At 42.5% G+C, this 20,691-nt stretch overlaps 1 protein-coding gene across 1 annotated transcript in view; it reads left to right on the forward strand.

Moving 5' to 3' along the window:
• The window catches only part of pik3cb (phosphatidylinositol-4,5-bisphosphate 3-kinase, catalytic subunit beta), a 57,596-nt gene that overhangs the window by 22,888 nt on the left and 14,017 nt on the right, over positions 1–20,691 (forward strand). The window contains exons 3-9 of the mRNA XM_083913635.1: positions 6,889–7,084; positions 10,420–10,648; positions 12,170–12,384; positions 14,913–15,092; positions 17,506–17,673; positions 20,029–20,118; positions 20,294–20,548. Coding sequence (XP_083769761.1) covers positions 6,926–7,084; positions 10,420–10,648; positions 12,170–12,384; positions 14,913–15,092; positions 17,506–17,673; positions 20,029–20,118; positions 20,294–20,548 — 1,296 coding nt within the window. The 5' untranslated portion in view covers positions 6,889–6,925. The remainder of the gene's footprint in view (positions 1–6,888; positions 7,085–10,419; positions 10,649–12,169; positions 12,385–14,912; positions 15,093–17,505; positions 17,674–20,028; positions 20,119–20,293; positions 20,549–20,691) is intronic.

Here is a 20,691-nt window from a genome sequence, read left to right on the forward strand (position 1 = left end):
CCTATACGTTTTCATACAGTTGAAAGTTTGGCCTCGTCAGCACAAAACGCCTCAGTTAAAATAACAGGTCATACAGTAATCTTGTTTTTCAAAGTGGCCGTTCTGAATATGATGTCACTGTGGTGCTCGGTGAAACTGAGCACATCTTCCATCCACCTAATAACAACGAGATGGCCGGGCTGACCATCTGTACTGAGTCAGCCGTCAGCCTGGAATGGAGACAGCTGACATACTAGAGAGATGAGCAGAGACAAACTCCGGCGCCCAGTCAGGAGAACAAAGAACATTCCTGAAGGAAAAGAAAAGATAGTTGGAAATACAGATGGGAGGCAGTAGAGGGCGGAGAGAGCTTCCACCACCTGTATTCACATCTTCCACAAATAACATTCACGGAAAAATGTGACTGTGTTTTAACATTGCCTGTTTATTCTCCGGAAATAGCCCGTGTGTTATTGTGCAGCTGAAGATACAGTAGTTAGAGTCGCAGCGTACATTTCAATTTGGTAAGGGTGTGTGTGTTCACGTCTGTGTGACAGACTTTGATTGTGTTTTCTGTTACTTTTCAGTTTCTCTCCGCTCCAAGTGGAGTCCCAAGGGCCAAGAGTATGTGCAAGTTGAAAAAGTTTGTGCAGACAGGGCTCAACACAGGTTGTTTTTTTTTAAGTACTAACCAAGTTTCAACTTTTGGGTGTAACTATTGTTGCCATTTTTAGTCATCTTATATTTTGAGTCTTATATAGTAAGATACTGTGATTACAGTAACTCAACAGAATTCTATGTTTCTGTTGTTGTTGATGAGTTAAACAACCTAATTTCCTTTGCCCTTGCCTTTTAAATGTTTGTGCCGCTTTGTAAGATTCAGGTTCAATTTTTAAACAATAGAAATATCACTAACAAACGTTGCTAAGAATGTATGTATTTTGAAGTGTGGGGAAGTTTGGGGTCCCCTGCTAGAGCTGCTGTCCCCGCGACCCGACTCCGGATAAGCGGTTGAAGATGAGATGTATGTATTTCGGGCTGCACATTTTGCTGTGCCTAATTTATTATTTGTTAAAGAGCGGTTGCCACTGGTGGCAATGATGGCAGTCATCTTCAATGTCTGCTACCCGGGGCACGTTTGCTCTCTTCTTAGCTTGCACTTTATCTGCAGCCCTGCCTCTAAAATTCTACTTTCAGTAAGAACACATTTGTGATAGAAGCACTGATCCTTTTCCTGCCATAATGAACCAAATCTGTTGGAATTATCCTTTCATATCCCAAGAGACACACACTAATACGGTGTGCTATAGATTCTGTTTGACTCTCTTATGTGCATAAACAGACGTGTCGTGCACAGAAGGTATTTTATCTCTTTGTACTTAAGTTGATAATCGTGCTGTCTTGTATACAGTAAACAACATTAAAATAACTCTTCAGGAAAAAGAAAAAAAAACAGCCTGTGATTCAGCGTTCATCAGTCTTTTATGAATGACTCGTAGGGGAATTTTGCTTTGATTGTTGTTTGTCACTCATTTCCTGTCTGGTATCATCGCTTCCTGTCTGAGAAGTGGACATGTGCCACTCTGTCACTGGAAGCGGTTAGTGTGATGATGGAACAGTGCTAGCTGTCCGGATGTGGTTGGTTCACACACACACACACAAACACAAAAATACACACATGCTCCCACTCACACATGCTCCCACTCACACATGCTCCCACTCACACATGCTCCCACTCAATCACCTCATTCACGCTTCCTCTCAGATACAGTATTCATGAAGATAATTTGTTCCCTAGTGGCTGTGAGAATATTTTTTGTAATAGAGAATTGGTTTTCCAAACGCTTCCTCATCACACTCCTGAGCATCATGCATCTATTTCCTGCAGGAAACGACACAAAGATGACAGTTTGATCGGTAACCTCAGGTGAAACCTTAACCTGTGGAGGAAATAGGGCACCAAAGCAAGAAATAGTTGTTAAATAGCAGGATGCAGCAAAGATTAAAGAAAAAAAAATCAAAGCGTAAAAAGGTGTATGGATTAGACATAGGGCGAAAACTTCATGGCAGGATTATCCTGGTCAAAATAATGGATTAAGTGATTTATGATATTATCCTGATGATCATCAAAATACACTTAGAACTCTTAAAATGACACTAAAACACACTGGTTTAAAAACTATTTTGATTTTATCAGAGATGGGACACTCACCTTTTTAGTGAAAAACAAACAATCTTAAATTAGGTAATCATAAATATATGAGTTCCCCCTGGTTGACTGAAGCGGAATGGACTTGCAGCAATCAGAGAGCCTATTAAATGATCAAACTTACATTTGTTGTTGTTGTTGTGCGTATAGTTCAACCAATCCTCACAGTTTCACAAGATATAACCAGAGAATCTTTGTCATATGTTGTTGTTAAATGTTGTCTCCATCGACTCATCAAATTGAATAATTTCAGAACTATGAATTAAAAGAGGTTTCTTGTTTAGTGATATGAGTAACCCACTGAGGAAGTGTCTACTAAAGGACAAATTGCAGCCTCTTTATAAAATGTTACACACATACACACACACACTTTTCTTATCTAGAGGTGGAAACGCTGACACAGGCAGTCTCAGTATGGCCTGTGTGTAGGTCTCCGTACTCATTTACAGGAGTACAGTGTTTGTGGAGGGGAGGTGAGGAGGTCTTGGGTCCTCTTTGTGAACTTTATTTTTAGCACAGTGTGGAAGAAAATGTGTCACAGGACCCTTAATCACCAGGCATGACCTTTTACACACACACACACACACACACACACACACACACGTACACACACTATGGTGGCCCTTCTTTCTCAATCAGTTGCACCCAGATGTGGGGACACACACTCCATTGTAGAGAGCCTCACAGGCCTCTTACTGTGGGACAGAGAGCGCTTTAGAAAGAGAGTGCTGAGTAACACCAGTGTTTAAATAACCATAAATGCATCTGGGCATGGAAGCCTTCACAACATGTCACTGTCACTGGTTCAGAGGAACGAAGCGTCATAAACAGACATTTGCTTTGTCAAACTTCATCTGGGGTTGGAGTTTGTGGCTGGCATGGTCGCAGTGTCGGAGGTTATGTTGTTCTGTGTTCTCATACACGTTTTTGGAAGTGAATGCCATTTTAACCAAACCAGTTTTCCCCTTGGAGTACAGCCGCTGCTCCTTTGCGTTGAAAGGAGCCAGTTGAGGTGGTTCGGGCATCTAGTAAGGATGCCCCCTGGGCGCCTCCCTAGGGAGGTGTTCCAGGCACGTCCAGCTGGGAGGAGGCCTCGGGGAAGACCCAGGACCAGGTGGAGAGATTAGATCTCCACACTGGCCTGGGGGTGCCTCGGGATCCCCCAGTTAGAGCTGGTTAATGTGGCCCGGGAAAGGGAAGTTTGGGGTCCCCTGCTAAAGCTGCTGCCCCCGGATAAGAGGTTGAAGATGAGATGAGATGAGTTTCCCCCTGAGGTGTGCTTCCTTCTGATCTACCAACCCAGGGCTCAACTAACTTTTAAAAGTTAGCATTAGCTTCCTGTCACCGAAAAACACTGTTGCTACTTTTAGTCACTATTTATTTTGAGTAATTAGGATACTATGCAGTTATGTCAGCATAATAATCAAAAAATGACGAAAACCAAAAAATGGAAAAATTTCCCTTTTGTTTGTTCTGATTCATCTGGTTTTTCGTCAGTTGAATCAATTTGCACAATTGTTTGCGATGTTAGCGTGGTTAGTCGAAAACCAGCATTATTTAAATATCACATAACGCAATACTGCACACATTAAAAATATATTTATTTAGGGGTGTATGTTTAGATGTTTGCTGTCAATATCTTTATTGTTATATATAACAAAAAAAATATAACAAAAATATGTCTCAAAGTAGACAAGCATTGGTTTACAATTTCAACCTGGCACCAGTTATTGTCGAACCCTGTGACCTTTGATGTACTGACACACCCCCTGTCTGGTGCATTTGCAGATAGTTGATCAGACATGAGGATTCAAAGATGATGAACAGATAACAGCTTTCTTTTTTTTCTCCGCCCCAGGCACATATTTTGAGTTTGTCAAAGGACACAAGCAAGGGCTCATTTGACGCAATAATGACTGAAACTCTAGACCCCAAATTTCAACGAATGCATTGAATCAAAGTTGTTTTTGTAACCGTTAATATTATATAATCTCCCTCGGTCCGCACAGAAAACGGGCAAAGCGTATGCAATGGGGTCGTATTTCTGCACCTTCAAGCACAAACAGTCATCAGTGTGCGCCTGGGAGCTGTGACCTGGAGCCTCCGTAGTGATACATTGTTTACCTCTGCCATTAATGCCGGCTAACTGGACAGATCCCTGCAGGCTCTTCTGTTTGTTGTCACATGAAACTCTCGTTTTCTCCCTGATCTTGCAAACCTACTTGTTCCCCTCTGATCCGCCCCGCTGAAACCTGACCTCGCAGCAGACCTCTGGCTGTCTGCCACCGCATCCTCAATAACCCTGCTCACCTGCGTATATACAGAGTGTGTGTGTGTGAGTGTGCATAATATTTGTTGTTTGTAAATCTGGAGTTTTGTAATAAAAAATAATTCCCCCCGGGGATTATTAAAGTATTTCTGGTTCTGATTCTGAGAGGGAGGCTCAGTTTATCTGCATCACAGCAGGATGAGACAGCTGTCTGGTGTGAAAACGTCACCCGTATTTAATGCGTCTGTACGCAGACGTGCAGGTACGTGCGTTTGTTCATCCGCCCCTGAGCAGCCAGTGTTGTGAACGCGTCAGACAGACATGCTGGGTGTCATGTTTCTTTTCATGTGTGTAACTCTGCACCTTTGTTACATTACAGGCTCACCATTGTCTGCCTTGTAATCGTTCATTTGACTGTTTTTTTGCGCTGTTGTTTATTTTCTTCCTGTCTCCTGGAAGAGCCTTTGTGTGTCAGTTTGTTTTTGAGTACATAAACATTATTATGTAGTATAATATGCATGGTTGTGTTGACCTGATTATGTATGTGTTACCCCGTATCACATGCAGTAACAGCAAAGTCTCTTTAAGAGGTGATCAAGGAGGAATCTACAGTTTGAACAGCACACAAACACACAAGATTGCTTCCATTCGCCTGGCTGATAATGTAAAGCGTCTGAGATCGTGGCTCCAAACGTACAACCGATACTGCACCATCCACAGGCACGTGGCATGACAACGGCTCATCTGCTGGTAGCTCGAGCACTTAACATAGAGGTGAAAGACCATTAGAGGCAATCAGGGCTGTCATTTTTAATGGGCGGAATTGAGACGAAAATGGAGATGGACCTGTGGCCTAGTGGAAGAGTTAATGTCCTAGGCCACTTGAGGACTAGGTAATGAGAGAAAACGGCAGGTGGAAGTGGTGTGACGGTACAGCTGTGGTTGAGGCACGAGCCCAAATGGAAACCAGGCTGTGGGCTGTTTTTACACCAGCAGCTGGGAAGCCACTTTACTGCAGCTCAGTGGAACTCCCTGCAGTTAACACGCATGAGCTTCATATGTCCAAATGTGTGCGTTTGCTGTTTATCCTTGAATTGCATGGTTATTGTGTTACATTGCATGCACTGAATTTTGAGCCTTGTGCGTGTCTCACTGGCGGACAGAAATAGCCTCTCTTGAACGTGTAGAGAGGAACTGTGGCAGGCCCACCCCCCTCCGGCCATACTTGATAATTACCTTAGCAGCAGTCGTTCTATGTTTTCGTGTGTGTTCAGGGGCGGCATACATGGTGCATTTGTATATTTGACATGCATTTTAATGCATGTATAAACCATCTATAAAGTTGAGTGTTTTCTTTGTGTGTGTGTGTTTGTTCTCTGCCAGGGGGACCAGATTGTCAGATGAGGGGAGGGCAGGCTGACCTTTTGTTCTGTTTGCTTAGTGGGCATTCCTCTGAGCACTGGCCCTCGCCCAAGTTAAAGCCACCGGCCTCCTACAGGACTCGGCACAGTGCTGCCCTCAAGGGACATAGTGACACTGGATCAATTGCACTTGTCAACTTTGTTTTTAAGAAGCATGAAAGAAAAAGAGCCTGCATGTGGTTTAAAAGAAACATCACAAGGATGCCATGTTTGCATAGCCATAATTTTACTTTCTATCAACAAATCTTCTGGAAAAGTTTTCTTCAAACTATGTCCTTTACATCATGCATTGATAGGATCCATGCTTGACATCTCAGCTGTGTGATTTCAATTCACACTTATGTTGATTGTCAAACTAGGCTTGAATTGGGCTAACCACTGAGTTAGCTTTGAGGCCTAAGGGCTTTCTACCCCCCTGAGCTGCAAGATTTCCAGGAAAGTTATCATTATTCTGCCAAGACAACATGTGATCGTAAGATGTTCACGACTAGTTCATTGTGACTCATAACTTATGGTGTCATTTGTAACTAATGTTTACTATTAGTTCTGATAGTATTTTGTCCGCGCTCTAACCTCAGCTGTCATTCACTCCTCTAAGACTGGTTATTGCCTACAACCACACAACACAGTATGTATCACGATACAGAGGCCATGAATTTGCCTAGGGCCATGTCTAGGGTTGGGCATCGCCACCCTAACCCTGGTGGTTATTAAAAAATATCACTGTTTGGACGCCCACTAGCTCATTGGTAAAGTGGGCCCATGTACAGAGGCTAAATCCTCGCTTTGACTCCGACCTGTGGGCCTTTACTGCATGTCACGCTCTCTCTCTCTCTCTACCTCTACCTCTCTCTCTCTACCTCTCCATTTTCGATCAACCTTCACTGTAAAAAATAATCATTTAAAAAAGGTTCAAATATCTCGGTCAAGGAACTCCTTTAAAAATGGCCATGCCGGTTTTTCCTGGGTCTAATCTGTGTGATCTGTTTCTCTCTCCCCTGTCCCTCCAGGTCCTTATGGTTGAGGTGGTGTGTGGTGCCCATTGCCATGCCTCCTGCCATGACAGACCTCCTGGACATATGGGCGGCCCACTCGCCTCTGGCCGGCCACGCTCTGGATCAGATCACTGTGGACTTTCTGCTGCCCACCGGTATCTACATCCAGATGGACGTTCCACGCGAGGCCACCATTCAGCACATCAAGCTGGTGAGTGGCACAGGTTTGGGCTGAAATGGGATTTCTACGCACCGGTTGTACTTAACGTTGCTGCTGAGGGGAGGTCATTTCATCTAACAGATAATTAACAGATTCGAATAAAAATCAACTTTCAACACACTTCAAGGACATTCAGATTATTTATGTGCTTGTTGTGTATCCTGATGTCATGTTATTGTATTCATATGCCTCTCGGTTTGGCGTCTAATTGAATAATATGGAAAAACAGTCCACAGCCCACACACATATTTACAAGTATACACAGTCACACAGCTGGACAGCTAGACATTATCTAATACCTGTTCTGACAGATGGTTGTTGAGGTTGGCTGTGTGTTTTTTGTTTGTGAGTTGCTTTCAACACACAAATAGCTCATGACATCATGTGTGACTGCAGCTAATTCTGCGGAGAAGAGGTCAGAAGTCACAGTCTCGATGTCTCTCTCAGAACTTCTTAAGGAACTTGTTCAGAAAGTGGCTCAAAGTTTTACTGTAAATGTGTTTGAAATGATTTTACTGTTCGCATGTGGGCGTTATGGCCTTTACAGTATGACGGGATTTAAGTATTGATTTCAACGACACAGATTGAGCAGAAAATGGTAACACCTGTTCAATGTAAGGTAGTGAAATACAATAGCTTTATTCAACTGCACTGTATCGAAAGAGACAGAGAAACGCTGTCCAATCAAATGTAGTTTGTTACTTTTGAGTTGAATCAGTTCAAATAATTAAAAAATAGGTTTTAGGTTAGTATTTATTACCATCTGTGTTAAGGCTGTTATATTAGATTTCATTACACGTACAGCCTTTCTATTTGTCAAGTTACTCCTGGATAACCCACTTACAGCTAATGAGCATTTAGCATTCTTTTATATTTATATCACCGTCAAGAACATGACCTGCATCGATGCACAACCTCATGTTTTCCCCAGACATGCAATATTATATCAAGCCTGAGGACGTTGTTCTGAATAGCAAAGGAACAAGTCAGGCACTGTGTGTGTGTGTGTGTACAGTACATCTCCCTGACATTTTCTAGAAATCACTTCTGGCTTTATCAGCCCTGTAATGGGACTAAAGATACTTTTGTTTGTTTTCCCTGGAAGTATGAAACGAGGCAGATCTCAGCCCATGTTCAGGCCTTTAAGCTCATCGCACTAAAGCCCCTTTCACACATAGTTTCTCATAAATGACTTATTTGAGGCATCACTAGTGGTTTTCTCTTTTCACTCTTGCAGCCACATTCAGATTTATGCCCACCTTGCACCTTTTCCAGCCTTGCCATGGCAGTGCGCACTTGAGGTGGGACACTGGTGGTACAGATTTCCCTGGATATAGATCCCTGATCCCATTCACACATGCAGGAAATATCCCCACACACTTCATGGGAAAGACTGCATGTTTGAAAGGGGCTTTAATGTGCAGGCCTATCTATGGGGTGTAAAGATACACAAGTATCACAGTTCGGTTCTTGCCTGGTTTAGGAGTCACAGTTCAGTGTGAGCTTTGTACAGAGGAAAAAGCCTACATTCATTCATTCATCTTCAACCGCTTGTCCCTGTCGGGGTGGAGCCGATCCCAGCTGACATCGGGCGTGAGGCGGGGTACACCATGGACAGGATGCCAGTCTATCGCAGAGCAAATACGCCTACATGCATAAGGATTTTATTTTTTTTGAATAGACGGTAGTGCAAGTGTCAAAGACAAAACCTTTCTGCTGGGACTGAGTTAGCATTTTGCCCACTGACAACTTTGATAAACTGTCCTCATTTAGAGCGATTAGTCGACTAATCAACCCCCAAAAGTATAGCCTCAGCAACTGAATAATATACTTCAACATAATTAATAATCACTATTTTACAAGTGCGCACAGCCGCGCTATACAAGCCTGCTGCCTGTTAATGGCACCGGCAACTTTTTTATTATTCCAATTATGAATGTGTCAGAAAAAATCAGCAAGGAGGCTGTCGGACCATCGGCAGATAGCTAGGCTAGGCTAGGCTAACGTCACTTACATGTTAAGGTGGGAGGTCATGTTCGTCGTGGACGAGGGACAGGCGAAGTTTTTCTTGCAAAGTTTCCGTGTGACCTTTTTGGGGTCATATTTTATATGGCCCATATTTTCGATGTTTTTCCCGACATGATTGGCTATTCATTATTAACTGTCTAACCGCAATGTCCTGCAGGGACCTGCCAGCCTTTTTAAAACAAAAAACCACTGACAGTGTGTTAGTGTCACGACTTCCTGTATTTGGCCCTTCAAATTAAAAGCCCTCCAGCCTTCAGTCATGGATTTTCACTTAATTTTGACAAGAAACGGCTCCAAAAGTTTGTTTTTTTTCCTGCAACCAATCGATAAATTATTTTTTGGTCGACCAGATTTGGGGGCAGCCCTAGTCATTATAAACACTTTTGTATTACACTGTAAGAACGCTGAATAAATGCTTTCTGAGGATAGCCAGGAGGGGCATGCAGGCCTTCCAGAGTTATCAAGAATCTAAGAAGAGCTTATGAATTACTGCATTTCATTCATACTAATAAACACAAGTAAAGCCAACTGTTTTTAAATTGTTTTGTGGAACTGATGGACATTTTTGCTCAATATACATTTTCCATGTATAACTGGTTGAAGACTTATGGGAAACGATAACATCATCACAAATGCAGATTAGCATGGCAATATTTGTCTCAGGCAGGTTTGTTTGGGAAGTCATTTCCGAGATATGATCAACATATCAACATCACGAGTTTTCCTGGAGAAGAAGATATTTGTTTGGAGGGCGAATGTGTCCTGTTCCCTTTATGCTACAGCATAGCTTTACAACGTCATCACCAACACATTCAACCCGACACCCAACCCTGTGATCATGCTGTGGCTGCACTGGGATATGAATCACACCAGGATTGGCCGGTGATGCGTATCAGTCACATCCTGATTGGTTCACCCAGAAGCTGCGTCATGTGGCCGTGAGTCATGTTTGTTCCTGATCATAACACATACATTTTCGTCAACATATGACATCATGATGCTATGTTGTTCTTATTAGGCTAAAGGCGTCTGCTATGAGAAAACAGCTCTTGACTGCTCAGGTTATTTACGGTTTAACTCCATTCAAAGCACTGTGATGGTCCTGTATGGGTTGAGAAGATGGAATGAGCCTCAGTCTCATGTATACATTGTGACAAAAAATAAGGATGCAGTTTCTTCTGGGTTCACACATTCTGAGTAATTCCTTTAGATTAACTGGAGATGATAAAAATGCTCCCTGTGGTTTTGAAGTGCAGAAGCACTTCAGTAAAACCCCAAATCTTCTTCTTCCATTCCAGCTCTTATGGAAGCAGGCCCAGTCGTTCCCACTGTTTCCCTCCTTGGGCGAGATGGAGAGCCACATGTTCGAGTGTGTCAGCCAGGAGGCCGTGCACGAAGAACTGGAGGACGAAACTCGCCGGCTGTGCGACGTTCGACCTTTCCTGCCGGTCCTCAAGCTGGTGACGCGCAACTGCGGCCGAGCAGAGCGCCTGCTGGACTCCAAAATCGGCGTGCTCATTGGCAAGGGTAAGACGACATCCCTTTTTAAGACTTTCCATTTAATACAAGTGGCAGACTATCATACAAGCTCTCGCACACATAACTCCCTCCCTGATTGATTCGTGTGCTGTTCCTGTTTGACTTTCCCAATAAAGAAAGGCACTTTAGGGCTGGTAAGCGAGACAGTAAATCTTTCCAAACATACACAACAAGCCTTAAGCACCTCTTCCAGTACGCTAAGTATCCCGCCTACTCAGCACATTCACCACAGACATCGAGGCCCATCTGCAGCTGGCTCCTATCAGTGGCCCTCCTGTCTGATAGAGAAGTGTGAGGATAGACTGGACGTCTTCCTGACATGTCTTCCATCACCTGTCACTTTATATTATCTCTGGTGAAGATTAGGCTCTTTAGAGGAGCAGAGAAGATCAATCAGCAAGGTAGAAAAGCCAAGTCCTCTGAGGTTATTAAACATTTGTTATAAATCAGAATATTTATTCATGCATAAGAGGACAAAAGTCTTTCTTACTTCTTGATACAAAATAGAAAATGAGTTGATTGATTGCTGTGTAACTATTTTGATGATTGATAACATCGTTTTAGTCTCTTCTTTAGGCGAAAATGCCAAACATCTCCTTCTTCCATTTTCTCAGATGTGAAGTTGTATTGCTTTGTTATTTGTCTTTGGACTGTTGGTTGAATTAAAAAGGTCACAACAGATCTCTTCAGATGAAGAAAGGCAAAGATGTAAAGAAAGGGGCTCAGAGTGTGGATGAAGGAGACTCAGAGGATATTGATATTCTCCATTCCTGGCTCCATGTTGGTCTAACATGATCTTTTCTTCATAGAGTAAAGTGGTGTTTTCAAAAAGAACCCCCCAGGCACTTCTGGATAGTCCCACAGACACACACACACACACACACACCTAACCTTGTGCTGAGCACAGTAACAAACTATTTACGGGATTGCACACTCAAACAATGCAGCTAATGTGGTCCACGGCCCTTCTTTGAATCCTGAGGGCCATATGAATGTTAAATGGCTTGAAATGTCAACATGTTGTTTTCATTACCAAGGGACTATTGTGCAGCACCCTTTTGATAAAAATATCGAGAACAAAAGCTCTACAGGGAGCAGAGAGATAAAGTATGATCAGACAAACAGCAGTTCAAACCTCTGGCATTTGGAACTAGTGTGAATATAAAGAGGCTCTGCTTTAATCCCATGAGAGCCTGCTGCTTATAGCACGTTACACATTCAGTGTTTCTAGGTGCATATGTCTGGCATCAAGTGTTGGACAGGTGTTTGTGCATGTTTAATGACCGCTGAAGCCCGCGTTGTTCAATATACAGTTTCCTACTCGACAGCTCTTTGAACTTCACATCGTGTTCACATGATAAAAACACTGATTAGGGAGGTTACATACTTGTCTCTTAAGAAATTATTATTATAAAGAAATGTTCATAATTCTGGTATTGTGACAATCTTACATGATATATCCTACTATATAGCAAAGCTGTGACAATGTCCTCTACCTACAACCACTAGGTCTCCATGAACTCGATGCCATAAATGACCAGGAGGTGAAGGACTTTCGCAGTAAGATGTTTCGTCTCAGTGAAGAGAGGATGCAACAAGTCCAGATGATGACGTGTACAGAGTGGCTGCAGGCCTGCTTCTCCCCGCAACTGGAGCCCCTCACCGATGGGCTCAATGACCGGCTGGCTGACCTGAAAGTCACTATCCACTTTGACCAGTCTCAGGTGAGAGTCTGTACTCCAGTGCTTGATAGGCTGAAACCTTATAGCGGTGTATTAGTGGTTTATTTAAGATACAGTGAGAATATATCCAGCGCCTCAGAAGCAACTGGTGTAGACACTTGTGCAGTCTGGCTCTGGGGTTAGGATTCAGGGTTATTTGAGTTTGTATCTGTTTGCATAATCATTAGAATAAAAGTTTTAATATTAATGATTAATTACATTATCCTTTAAGGGATGTACTTCTGGGTGGAAAGCGAGCAGTTGCTAAAATTGTGTAATGCTATTGTCTGTTGTCTGTATTCATCATCTGCATCATTTTCATACAATAAAATCCATTTAAAAACCTGTTAGCCCAACCCACGACGTGCTGCCTGTACAACAACTTTACATTAATAAGAAACTCAGAATAACAGTGTGAATTCCTGCACCGCTACAGCAGACAAAACCACCTTGTTTGAGTTGCAAAAGTGTCCATGTGACTCCACCAGCGTAGGCACATGCACTGTTGCTCACAGTTTGGCAGCTCCACAATAGTCATGTGACTGAGCCCAACTAGCAAGTCATGTGACATCACTAAGTGGGTCAAAACCATCAGCGAAATGATGCTCTCCTCCCGGACACATACACATTAGCGCGTCAGCTCAAGGGACACGAGCACTGATTAAAACGAGCCTCTCTTTCTCTCTCCTCCTCTGAACTCTCTGACCGTCTCCTTCCATCTGTCTCTGTCTCTCTGTGTCTTTCCTTTTTTGCGTCTGTGATAGAAATAATGTTATTTAATTATAAAACAGATGGTGGCGTCCCTCCAGACCTGTGTATATCAGCCTTGATCAACATCACAGACGCGCATGCACATGCACAAAGACGGGCCATCTGTGCCACTGCGCTCAGGTGAACACTGGCAGGAAGTCTTGTTTGGGAGGTCAGACACAATAAGCCACAGTATAGACAGGAAGTGTGGCGGTGCGGTTTATTGTTCTGAGGTGAATATGACAAAGGTTCAGTGTGAACCTTGCTTTTAGTGATATCATTAAGATTATATAGCTCAACCCTGGTCTTCCCCCTCACTGCATTAGCATCTAACTTTAAAGCTGAAGTCAGTAAGCTTCTATAAAAAAAGAGTGTGTTACTGTATAGCCTATTTCTCGTACAAAGTGTTTTCGAAAATGTATTTTAGCGTACTGTTAAGCTGTTACATGAGATAGTTGGTGGGCGGTGCTTGGTTTTGGCTCAACTTGGTCACAAACATTCTAGGTTAACAGCTAAAAGGTACAGTGAACGGTACACTTATCATAGGCAGTACAGCAAAAGTATTGATTCACGTTTGATCAGTGCTGAGTTTCTGTATTCAGTATTTAGCAGAAGCCATCAGGAGCAGACAGGGAGCAGTAGGTGGTGGCAGAGGTCCATGGCAATTTCAGCAAATAATATAAAAAAAACATGTTATAGAAAGTTTTAAAAATGTTAAAAAACACTTTCAGGATCTCTCCGTTCTGTCGGTTTTGTATTTCCACCTTAATGTAGCTGGGGTTAAAACTTCTCAGGCATCATTCCTGATTTCAGACAAAGAGCATTTTTAAAATTCATACTTTGAACACGTCTCCTCCAGGGCAATTTTTTAGTCACACAAATCGTTTCTTGGTTTAACCTCTGGTAAGTAATGGCCTTTATGTGTTGTGAATTATTAATGGCTGACATTCATTAGAGCTCCAGGAAATTAAAATTCCATCTCCGATAGTATCAGAGCTATAAATAAGATGAAGCAGCGAGCTTGTGTGTGTGTGCGCGTGCGTGTGTGCGTGCGTGTGTGCGTGCGTGCGTGCGTGTGTGTGTGTGTGTTGCTTATACGGGCTTTTTTAAGCTGTGTGAGCGATATGTATGTATGGGATTGTACATCAAGCTCTGTATGTTCATGTGCATCAGTGTCTTCTCTTTCTCTTCCCTACTACAATCTATAAACATATTATATGATCCACAGGCAAGGATGCCATCAGGTCATCGAGGCCTTGTCCACGCACTTACTACTTTTTAGGTCACTAAAAGAGTTTGTTTTTTGTTTGTTTCTAGATTTTCTGGCTTGTGTGTGTTCAGTGTTCGCAGGGATCTTGTTTGTAAGGCGTCCCAAATGACATTTCATGCAATGGGTGACGTGGCCAATATACTGTAGGGCTGGTTCTAACTGCTAACAGGAGTTTTTACAGGTTTACATTGAGGCACACAACTTTGCACGCAGCGATCAATACGTACTGTAATTGCAGCCAGGGAGCCTTCCTGTAATAGCTTTTTAAAGCTTCTGAGTTAGTGCCATATTGCCAACTTTCATTTGAACAGGGATGTTTTTCAAAGCGTGCTTGTGTCATTTTTTGGTTTTGAGAGCAAAGAAGCAGAAAAACCTGTTTTCAAAAATACCTGTGTATGTGACTTGGTCTTAGTCCAGATATGGTTTCCCAATGGTTACGGTTTGAGGTTTGAGCACTGGTCAACACTTGATCCAATCCCTCTTGTCTCTGCTTTCCTGTCTTGTCATGCAGGACTCAGCCAGTCTGAAGGTGCCACCATCCTGCATCCCCTCTGAGCTGATGGAGATGGCCGTGAAGAAGTGGCTGACCACCCACGGCCCTGAGGAGGAGGCGTGGCGGGGCCAGTACGTGCTGAGGGTCAGCAACTGTCTGGAGTTCCTCTGTGGAGACCAGCCCCTGATCCAGTACAAGGTCAGTGGCTACGCAGGAAGTGTGTCACCTCTTGTGTCAATATCATAGCAGCGATAGTCCTCCATAAAAAGCAATTCCTTTTTTTTTATTGTTCTAAATGTGTGCAGCATGGTCAGCACAACTATGACAACATCATATTGTGTTATATTATGGTGTGACAATTTCAGCCCGAAACCTGTTTTATGATTCTAAGGAGAGGCACTGTCACATCTGACTGGGGGAAGTTTAAGTTTCACCACTACATCACTTTATTTATTTATTAATGGTACTGTAACTATCTACATTTCACTGTGGTTTACTGTCACTTAGTTCTGTAGGACATGCTGCTACATTTTTAACATTTTTAACACTTATAACTTATCGCTCCTTCTCACTTATTAGTTTGTACTTCTTTCATTTCAATCTGCTGCTAAACTGCACGGTGCGTATTATTGTATATTGTATAAACCTACGCTTAACCACGATGTCTGTTGCACTCTGTCACACTTAGTTCATTGCTTGATTTATCTGATGTTAGCTTTATTTTGATTTGATTTATGTTTTATGCTTATTGTTACTCTGATCCTTTTCCACCTTTGTATTGAAACTGTTGCAAAATAATTTCCCTCTGGATAAATAAAGCTTCTTGAATCTTGAATCTTGAATCCATAAACTAAAATGTATAGGCTCTAGACTGATGGTTTAACAGTTATATTTTTGCAGTAATACAGATGGTGACATGGTGCATGTTCACGTGTGGTTGTTTTGAGAAAATATTGTTTTAGAAAAGATACAGGGAACCAGCATAATGGCTCTTCGGTCAGCTCATGCCAAATGCCAGCACCTACCTGTTTACGGGTCACTGTAAATGGAGAGACACAACTTAGGCACGGCAGTATCCTCTTTGTTATTCTTGTTTTTTTTAAATGTATGTATCTATTTAAGAATGTTTGGAAACTATTTTCAAAGCAGCAAGGTTGCAGTTTTACTGCAGGAAGCACGGTGTGATGGATGGGTCAAAGCGGATACATTAGCATGCTGGCAAGAAAGAAGGAACTGCTGTAAGCAGAGATATACTGTATGTAAATCAAGTGAGTTTAATGTTCGCATACGTAGAGGAAGACATTAATGTTAACAGCCATAGTTACAAATCTATATTTGAGATGTAGATTTATATTCTGATCTTGGAGAGAATAAAGGGTCGGCAGTGGAATCACATATTGCCCTTGCTGCCTCTCCTTTTGTGGGACAGTGTCTTTCCTCTTGCCTCTTTTTCTATCAGACAAGTATCATTACATTTAAGATTTTCCCAATTTAAAGCCCAGCACTTTAGTTTGTTTGTCTGTGGATTTAATAGGCTTGAAAGTGTTATGAGTCCAGTTAGACAAACACTGCTATGTGGGACAATTGTAGCATTGAGGCAGGGTTTTGATAACCTGAGACAAATCTGCAGAGCTCATGTTTCATTTGCTCCGGTAGGTCGGTTTGACCCCACTCGCCCTTTCAGACAGATTTTCAGCCAGCCAGATCCTGGGGAAGTCAATCACAACCGATCATCTCATGTTGGGCAGGTTTAAGATCGTGACTTCCAAAGGAGCGTTACCAACAGAGCTGCTGTTCTCCATCCAGCAAACCAAACTCAGATCAAACGGTCAAACTAGGCAGCACTGATCACATGTGAAACAAGATTCTGTTACCGTATTGCTTATTTTTCAGCTGCGTAAATTGTTTCCAAAAAGGCATTGTAGTCTAGTGGTTAGCTGTAATTTGAGAAGGTTTGCAATTGTTTTCCTGCTTCAAAACGCACTAAGCACCGTCCCAACTGCTGGTGTCACTCAGTGCTGCATCTTTTGATGCTCCGAGTGGTTGTAGGTCATGTTTCATTACCTATCCAATTGCGTCCAGAGGCATTTTGGTCTCTAATGCTGTTAACGCCCTTTGGAAGTCGGAAATGAACCGAGAGGTTTCAGACTGACACACATTTATGAATTAGATTGGCGATGCCAGTAGGGTTTTGCAGCCTCATTAGATAAATGTGTACGTATCTGAAGTTCAGGAAGTTTAGTTTGGTTGGTTATATGACTTTAAATCTACTATAATCGCAAAGTATTTGAAATGGGATGGGTTCCTGTCCAAGTGCTCCCCTGCATGCTGAGCAAGGCTGCAGACAAGCTGTGCTTAGGTTCCACTTGTTATGGCTTGTTGGTTTTTCTGTCCTATAAGTTCTTCAGCTGAATCTTTCTGCCACGTTTATTTCTAATACAGTGACGCTTCTGCACACTTTACTATTAATGGTCTGGTCCAAGTGCACAAAATGAAAGTTCAACTGTAACACACAGCTCAACCATCAAAAGGGATCTAGCTTCTTTTTTTCCTTTTCCTTTTTTAAATATGCACAAAGCTTAAAAGTTGTCCTGTCCCGTCTTGTTTGCAGTACATCCGCACATGCATGCAAGCCAAGGAGTCTCCACACCTCACCCTGGTCCACACCAGCACCGTCAAGGGCATGTTTGAGAAGGAAATATGTGCCATCGGAGCCGTGGTTTGCCGGAAGTCCTCCAACCCACCTTTACCGCTACCTCCCAAGAGAAGGGTTCCCACGGTAAGTCCAGTAATGTGAGTGGCTGTGTGAATGATCGTAGTTGTCACTTCCTTGTTGTGGTGATCTTGTCTATTCAACATCTCCCGTTGATTTCAGAGAAACAGAACTTCTCTATCAGCCACATACGCCAGTGACCTTACTATTTTGAGTCTTTAGTGGCTTATTATTTTCATATACTCCTATTTATGTGGTTGAATTCATTGTCAGTCACTTATGTATGTAGCTTAAGTTTGCAAATTTGATCGGCGGTGATGTGGCATCATTGGGACTAAAACAGGAGGTGTGATGCGCATATGAAAATGTTCTCATGTACTCAAGATAACAATCAGCCGCCAGTGTTTACTGTGTTCTTGTTTCACCCAAGTAGTAAAAGCCCTACAGTAAATTGACTCACCTGCACTGAACAGGGCAGGTGTGGAGGTTTACCGAGTAAACATGTGCTCTACAGCTGCCACCTGTCGTTTTTATGAGTCAGTGTTCTGGTTGCCCTGCCAAAATCCGCCACGTTGTCAGCAAAAGCTGCTAGCTCCTCGCCGCTGCTACCAGGTGCACAGTGACATCCCTCCTCAGATGTGTGCCTCCACATTTTAAATGTCAGGTTGGCCTTTCGTTAGAGAGGCTCCTGGGGCTTTAATTGCCTGTTGCCTGGTGATATGTATGGTTTAGAAAGTCTGTAAATGTCCAAAGTATTTAACTGAACTGTTATTTCACAACTTACCGTTCCCACCTCAAACATTCTTGTCGGTTTACAGTAAAATGAGCCACCAGTTTCACCTCACTTCCACATTTTTTTTGATGAGTACAATTATAGTCACTGGACAGAAGTGTCACAATGAGTGTGTATCATGATTTATGATGAATTCAGGCCTACTGTAAAAAAAAAAAAATTAAAAAAAGAGTGCAGATGCATCAGTTACAAGCAAAAGTGAAAATACCCAAAATGTTGAATCATCTTATAAATGCATTCTCCTCCATCTTAGGTGAGATGGTATACCATAGGGCCCATGAAGCCCTGGATGAATAAAAATAATACCCAGGTATTTGTTTAGGGCAGAAGTTGTATTATTTATTTTTGTCTTCGTATAAGACAGAAAGAAATAGAAAACATTGGGGGGGGGGGATTGGGGGTGTTGACATGCCTCACCCAGGAAGCGTTGAGGTTTTGATTATGCGTCATGTGCCAATTTTTACCATCAATCATCAAAATTGTTGCCAGCTAGTTATCTTTTGGTTGACTGATCGATTATTTGACTAATCATTTCAGCTCTAAACTCTAAAACCTTCCCCAACATTCGTGTTTTCAACTCTGAAATATTTCACACTACACATGTTTCTCTCCACATCGCACTAAAAACTGTTATTGAAGCCTTCATCACCTCCTGTCTTTTCCAGCGGAAACCTTTTCTATTTTACACCTTGCTCAAAATTCTCCTGCCATGGTATTAACTGGAATTAACCTGAATTAAAAAAACTCAATCATGTTTCACCAATGCTGGTATCCCTGTAGTGACTACCTGCACCTATTGATCTTGATTAGAAACGTGAACTTGGCCAGGATGGGCCTTGTTCTATATATATCTTCAACTTTCTATTGCCCTCTCTTTGTTTGTTTGTTCTATTTTTTTTTTTTAAATCACGCATTTTGAAGTATCTTTTCTATGGGGTCTGAATTTAATCTGATAGCTTATTTATAATACTAAATGTATTTGTAATTTTGTTTAGCACTTTCTAACTGTTTTAAGCGTTAGACAAGTAAACATTACAAAGCATTGCAATCATGCAATAGAGACAGGAGCGGACAGAGATCCTGGGACTGTAATACGCTTACTGTAAAAGTGTTGCTGTCTGTGACAGGAAGTGAAATGTATTTTCAGCAAAGGAACCAGTAACGGAGGCTGTTGTGCTGAAGGAAACTTGACCGACAGTTAAACAAGTCAAAAAGAGACAAGAACTGAAGGATGGGGTGTTTTTGTGAGGATACCGTACATGGAGCTATTGTTCCTGCCTTTTTATAGAAGGCAAAGTACACACACACACCATCACACCAACATTTAAACACATCAAAACACTCACACACACGATCACACACACACAAAGACAGAGGCAACAAACAGCAGGAAGTGTGCTAGTTAGTCATGTTCATAGACTCTAGGTGTCATGTGATGCTGTTTTTCCTGCTGACTGCTGACCCTCGCAAATCCACTTGGCTTGACATCAGAATGACCTGCCGGACCTCACACTGTGTGTGTGTGCGTGTGTGTGTGCGCGTGTTTTTGTGTGTGTGTGTGTGTGTGATACAGTTCATTATAATAATTCTGCTCCCTCTCTCTTTTTCTTCTCACCTTCCCTCTGCAGCAAGTACAGACGTGTGTGTGGGGCGTGTCCAGCCCATTTAAGATAGTACTAGTGAATGGCAGCAAGGTGAACGCTGAGGAGACTGCCAAGGTAAACTCTTGCTTTGTTCAAATCCATCAAACACTCGATATAAAGATGCAGTAGCCTAGGTTGTGTATAAGATAAATATTAAATTTAACAAAAGATTTTAAAACAATCATGCTATACCCTTGCTAACCTCCCACCTCCCCTACTCACACCAACCCCTGCCACCTTTCCACCCCAGGTCCAGGTGAGGGCGGGGCTCTTCCACGGCACGGAGCTGCTGTGCAAGCCTGCGGTGAGCAGCGAGAGCTGCGGCCGCTCCGACCACACGTGGAAGGACAGCACGCTGGAGTTTGACCTCTCCGTCTCTGACCTCCCGCGCATGACCCGCCTCTGCTTTGCCATCTATGCCGTCATGGATAAAGTCAAGAAGCAGAAGTCGACCAAAAATGCTCACATAAACAAGTACCAGACCATCCGCAAAGCAGGGAAAGTGGTAAGAAAACAGGCTTGTACATGAACCTACACTGGTCAAATAAAAGCTTAAAAAGTAATAAAAAAGCACCTTTAATTTCAACACATGTACACCGTGTTTATTTTATAACTGACGAATGATTAATTTCCCTCTGTGTGATCTAG

Source organism: Echiichthys vipera (genome assembly GCF_963691815.1).
Source record: "Echiichthys vipera genome assembly, chromosome: 5".
NCBI lineage: Eukaryota > Metazoa > Chordata > Actinopteri > Perciformes > Trachinidae > Echiichthys > Echiichthys vipera.